This window comes from Sinocyclocheilus anshuiensis, unplaced genomic scaffold (genome assembly GCF_001515605.1).
Source record: "Sinocyclocheilus anshuiensis isolate Anshui unplaced genomic scaffold, SAMN03320099.WGS_v1.1 scaffold55, whole genome shotgun sequence".
NCBI classification, from domain to species: Eukaryota; Metazoa; Chordata; class Actinopteri; order Cypriniformes; family Cyprinidae; genus Sinocyclocheilus; species Sinocyclocheilus anshuiensis.
This window is the reverse complement of record NW_015549647.1, coordinates 495,765-501,764: the sequence shown is the minus strand read 5'-3', so window position 1 is coordinate 501,764 and position 6,000 is coordinate 495,765. Positions and strand designations below refer to the sequence as shown.

Here is a 6,000-nt window from a genome sequence, read left to right as displayed (position 1 = left end):
TTCTTCTACAATGAATGTTTTATTTTTTTCCTTTACAAAACTCACTGTCTTCTAGAAATCGTTACAGTATACAAGAGAAAAACAAGAGGAGAGACATTTGCAGTTGAACGCCTGGTTGTCAACAGCCAGTCCAATAACAGAAGTGATAATATAGCAATAATAAATGATAACTGCAATAATAGTAACTCGATCATGGATGATAAAGCTTTAAACCAAATGAAATCACACTCGCTCCTTGCTGCCAGAGGCTTCTTTATATTAAACCAACATTAACACTGATTTCCCTCAGATCTTCATAAGAATACAAGGGATACGAGAGCTATATACTGGATATGATTCATAGTGGAGTAAAATACAAAAGAACAACAAAAAAAGGGTTACATAGCATTTTATTTCAATTGCTTTCAGCCAGTTTTGCCTTCATATTAGTTTCTTCATTACTGATATGTGACATACTTTCATGGATGTTTTCTAATTAGTGTCTAAGGCACTTGTTAACGTGTTCAATATTTCCAGTTGCTTTCAGCGATCTCTCATTGACGTCTGGACCATTTCAAAAATCTTCCTTCAAGTTCCAATAAACTTGCTTCGGTGGCCGTTTCACTTGTAGTGAATCTAATAGAGCAGCTGGATTTGAGAAGTACCATCATACTGTCACATATACGGGGGAAAAAAACCCTAAAGAGATTACATATGTAAAGTCATACTTAATATATACTTAAGAATACTTAATATTTCCAGTTGAAGAGGCCATTATGGCTTTCTCACAATGTGCAGTTAAAAGGCGATTCGCAATTACATCCAAATTCCCAAAACGCAAACCGCCTCCGTCAGCTAAATCTCCCAAATAAGATCCAACAAGCCTCGAGTTAAATGAAGATAAACGCCGTCACCCGCCGGATTCCTTGTGTTTTAACTATTTCATGTGTTTAAATGTTAATGAGATGCTGAAGCGAGCAGCTTTTTCACAGTTTTTCTTTTTCTTTTCTGGTCCGTTTCAGATCCGGTCCAGTGCCACAGGACTTTTTTTTTTTTTTCTTGTAGCGAACGAGCAGCACATGCATCTCGATCGATCCAAAATCTGCAGACCGTGTCTATTTGGAGAACTGTACTGTACAACTAAGATCCAATCCGTCACGTTTGCTTAGCTAGCTGACGGTTTTACATCATTAAACTAGATTGGAGTGAACACTTTCATTGCACGCTCTTATGAATGAGAATATTCATGTACACAAAGCAAAGTTTGACATTTGAAATGCACTTCTATAGTGTTCTGTCGTGAGCATGGTATTTTGTAGGCTACAGTTGCATGAAACACTAATTGGCGTGTGTACGCTCGGTCTTGAAGCATCTTGTATTTAGAATAAGGCAGAGTCGATGCTCCCTTGGTAGGGAGGGGATAGAAATGGAGGTTTGAGGGTAGCTTATGTCTGAGTGTGTGTGTGTATGTGGAAGTGTTAGTGTAGTTGTGTTTGCATTGCTCACTGGACCCCACATTGCTAAAGGAGAAGAATGAGGTGCTGGAGAGGAGGAAGCAGTGGGGCTGGGTGACCACAGGAGGGCGCTGTGCTCTACTCCGCTTGAGCCGGCGGGGTCTCGTTCAGGTCGCTGGCCTTGCTGTCTGCGTCCTCATCAGAAAATTCCCCTTCCATCTGCAGCTGCCTGCGGCCAGAACGGCTTGAGGAGAAGCTAACAGGACCTCCTCGCCTGCAGGAGAGAGTGAACAAGGCATTAGAGCGCATTACCCAGCACGCTATTAGTCATATACTATTATATTGTTAATATTTTAAATGATCTTTTATTCTTAAATTTGTAGCTTTCATTTTTAATTTGAGTAATTTTGTTATATTTCATAATTTTTATTTTTTTAAATACTTCTATTTAGCACAATTTTTTTATCACAGTTTATTAATTTTATGAGCTTTAGTCATTTTTATTCGTTTTTTAAAAATATTTCTATTTACCATTTATTTATTTTATTTTGCTTTAGTAATTTTATGTGCATTTGTCATTTTTTATATTTGTATTTAGCATTCATTTCTTTTTTATTTCAGCTTTAGTAATTTGTCAGGTGCTTTCGTAATTCTTTTGCTTTTTAATAGTTTCATTACGCATTAATTACGCATTTCGTTTTAGTAATTTTGTTATGTGCTTGTCATTTATATTAGGTTTTTACAAATATTTCTATTTAGCATTAATTCACTTTTATTTTTAGTTTTAGTAATTGTAGTACTTTAACTTAAATGAAAATAGATGTTTTCCCATCTATTATTTATATTTTATTTAATTTCAGCCTTAATTTCAATTTCTGAAAATGATTTTTAATAGCTTTAGGTTTTGTTAACAATAACACTGACACAACCAACAAATGTACAAATTTTTTTACAACAGTTGTCTGAAATGGCAGTGAATATCAGCACCATTATGCTGCTCAACTGACTGCACTGAGGGTCTGACCACTTCCTGCATCATTATTAAACAGTAGGACATGACATGAATGCACAAATAAACAGACGTACTTATACAAGGATCTAAAGTATTGCAATATGTGATTGTATTGGCACAGCCCCTGTGTACCTGAGGCGGTTTTTGAGAGTGTTGACCTCTCGGCTCAGACCCTCACTAGCTTCGGTGGCATCATCCAGCTCTCTCTGCAGCTTCCTGCGGGAGGTGTTAGCTCGAGTCGCCTCTTCCTCAGCTTCCTCCAGCTGCCTCTTCAACTGCTTCATGCGGGAGTTTGCCTTCTCCATCTGAAGAAAGACAGAAATTCTGAGTCTCTGATTTCTAAATTGCCTCCACTATAAATGATAGGATGAGAGAGAATTTAGCTGAGAGCCAAGTGGGATATAAAGCAGTGGTTCTCAACCTATTTGACTCCAAGGTATAACTTGTAATAATTGAGCAGCACATCGGCATATTAGAATGACTTCTGAAGGATCATGTGACACTGAAGACTGGAGTAATGATGCTACAAATTTAGATTTGCCATCACAAGAATAAATTACGTTTTAAAATATATTCAAATAGTACACAGCTATTTAAAACTGCAATAGCATTTCACAATATTTTTGATTTAAAATATTTAAATCAATTGATTTTTAAATCAAAAATATTGTGAAATGCTATTGCAGTTTTAAATAGCTGTGTACTATTTGAATATATTTTAAAACGTAATTTATTCTTGTGATGGCAAATCTAAATTTGTAGCATCATTACTCCAGTCTTCAGTGTCACATGATCCTTCAGAAGTCATTCTAATATGCCGATGTGCTGCTCAATTATTACAAGTTATACCTTAGAGTCAAATAGGTTGAGAACCACTGCTTTATATCCCACTTGCTGCCTTGTGACAAGTTTATCCACAAAAGCAGTCCAGTACCTTGGTAGCAACGTTTTGGAAAAAACTAATGGAAATGCTGTAAAACCAGCAAACCACTTTGAAACGGGGAACTTTAGAGTTTTCCATTTTATACACAAGAAAATGTTGTCTGAAGCTTGGAAAGTGGAAACTCCGTTTAAGTTATTCTGCATTTATTCAGCATAAGCAACTGGGGACTTCTACAATTTGAGAACAAAGTTTAGGATTTGGGCTTCATTCACCTGCTCTTTGTACTGGTCTGCATGGCGCCGCTCATCCTCCACTTGCATGAACACCTCCTTGAGTTTCTTCTCTGTGCGGCGCACAATCTTATTGGCTGCAGCTCTCTCCCTGTTGAGCGCACAGATCATACATCATTGCCAAAAGACGAGTTAGTGCCAATGGGTTTTGTTAGATTTATAATGTGGAGTTAAATGGTTTCTTTTCACTGTTGCATACTTTGCTTCCTGTTCAAGCTGCTCCTCTAGCTGGATAATCTTGGCCTCCAGGGCGGCGATAGAGGCCTTAAACTTTGATTTGACGGATCCCTCAAGTTCCTGCAGTTTGGTCTTCAACTCTTTGTTTTGCCGCTCCAGCTGCTGACGGGCATTCTCGCTCTTCTGGGCAGCACTGCGCTCTCCTGCCAGCTCTGTGTTCAGGGTATCCACCTGAAATACAGACAGCTGTTACTAAAGACGTGCGGTGTGTCAGAGAATACTTGAGTAGATAACAATTACACATCTTGCAAAGATCACAAGCACACAGAGCTTTGAGAACAGGCCATGATGACAAGTTAGCTTGTAGCATCGTCAACACCGCACCTGCATAGTGGTCTTGCGGAAGCGGTCGTTCAGGAGCTCCATGTTGCTCTGTTCCTCCTCTAGCTCTTCCTCCAGCTGGGCGATGCGAGCCTCCAGCCTCCTCTTCTCATCCAAGAGGGCTGCCCTGTAGGAAAAGAAACTTTATGTATAAAGCTTGTTTTTGAACAAACTATGAACAGGAGCAAATTAATTAACAGCCGAGTATGTCAGCATGAAATAAGTCAGCTTGAAATGGAAATGGTTGTCTTTTGTTCCATATTGTGACGTATTTCTGAGTGAAACAGCTCCTCAAATGAGAAAAAAAAAATGTAGGGCTGAACTTTTGTTTTATTTTTGTTAATTTTGAATTTTGTTTATTATGTTTATAATCACTTATAATTAGCACTGCAACATTTTGTACTCTATTGGTTCTCATTCAATAATCTGTATGACTTGTAAATACATCACAATACTCAAGTCAAGTCGGTCGCTGACTTCAAGAGGTTTGCAGCACAATGACTCACTTTCCAGAGGCACTGTTGGAAATCTCATCTGCCAGCTCGTCTCTTTCCTGTTCAGCGTGGCGTCGGGCTCTCTCTGAAGATGCCAGGTCCTAAAACCAATCACAGCCAAATCATAAACAAAGACTCGCAAGTTTAACTAATCCGATTTAAAACTGTGTGGGAAAACAAGCAACAGATTCTGCAGAAAAGCTTTTTTCAAATGTGTATTTCAGGCTTTGCAGTGCTTGCTCACCTCTTGCAACTGCAGAATCTCAGCCTCTAGACTCTTGAGCTTCTTCTCGTTCTCCTTAGAATGAGTGAAGATCTCATCACGAGAAGCACGCGCCTCCTCCAGCTCCCTCTGGTAGTCCTTCATCTGGGCCTGGATGAAAACAAAGAGATGTTGCCATCTGTTCTTCTCACATTTTGTCATGTCTCTGCACTCACTGTGACCTAAAATATTAAGTCACAGTAATGCAGTCAATGATGTAGACATCTGTGTCACTACTAAAAGACTCTTTTTGTGAGGATGAACAGATTATGCTAACAGTAAATGTGTCACTTCTTGCATTATCATTACTGTGTCATCACATTTGTGCATGAACAAAAGCATTCTGGAAAAGATTCTACCTGGAGTTTGCGTAGCTGTTTAATGGCTTCATCACGGGCCTTGTTTGCAGCCTCGATCTGAGCTTCCACATCTTTAAGGTCCATCTCCAGTTTCTTCTTGGCAGCTACAGCAAGAGCTCTCTGCTTCCTTTCATCTTCAAGCTCCACCTCCATCTCACGCACCTGAAGGAACAGGAATCATGGATCAAAAAACTATATCAGATAGGTTTACTTTGAGTAAAAACTATTGCAGACTGTCACAAATTTGTTGCTTGTTGCTTCTTAAGGCAGGGGTGCCCAACCTCGGTCCTGGAGGGCCGGTGTCCTGCAGAGTTTAGCTCCAACCCCAATTAAACACACCTGAACCAGCTAATCAAGCTCTTATAGGCATACTAGAAACTTACCAGCAGGTGTGTTGAGGCAAGTTGGAGCTAAACTCTGCAGGACACCGGCCCTCCAGGACCGAGTTTGGGCACCCCTGTCTTAAGGTATTAACCCTTTATTGCACTGTTGCCTCAATGGCAATAAAATGGTTAATTTTTTTGTTTTTAAAGAAAAGAAAAATAAACAGTAGTAAACAATCAAAAGAGAATCATTTATAGATTAAGTTGATGAAAACAGTTACCAGTGAATAAACTTTAAAGCTTAATAAATCGATAATCTACATACCCAAATAGCTTGTAATCCTCAAAAATGATCAATTTCACCCACCTGTTTGACCAGTGCCCTC

At 39.0% G+C, this 6,000-nt stretch overlaps 1 protein-coding gene across 4 annotated transcripts in view; it reads right to left on the bottom strand.

Moving 5' to 3' along the window:
- Positions 1–6,000, bottom strand: part of LOC107659961 (myosin-10-like) — a 71,701-nt gene continuing 65,701 nt past the window's right edge. For all 4 annotated transcript variants that reach the window (XM_016449087.1, XM_016449088.1, XM_016449089.1 and 1 more), the window contains 8 exons: positions 5,292–5,453; positions 4,915–5,043; positions 4,683–4,771; positions 4,180–4,303; positions 3,818–4,026; positions 3,601–3,709; positions 2,578–2,750; positions 1–1,707 (listed from right to left, as the gene is read on the bottom strand). In XM_016449087.1, the coding sequence (XP_016304573.1) occupies positions 1,572–1,707; positions 2,578–2,750; positions 3,601–3,709; positions 3,818–4,026; positions 4,180–4,303; positions 4,683–4,771; positions 4,915–5,043; positions 5,292–5,453 (1,131 nt within the window). In that variant the 3' untranslated portion in view covers positions 1–1,571. The remainder of the gene's footprint in view (positions 1,708–2,577; positions 2,751–3,600; positions 3,710–3,817; positions 4,027–4,179; positions 4,304–4,682; positions 4,772–4,914; positions 5,044–5,291; positions 5,454–6,000) is intronic.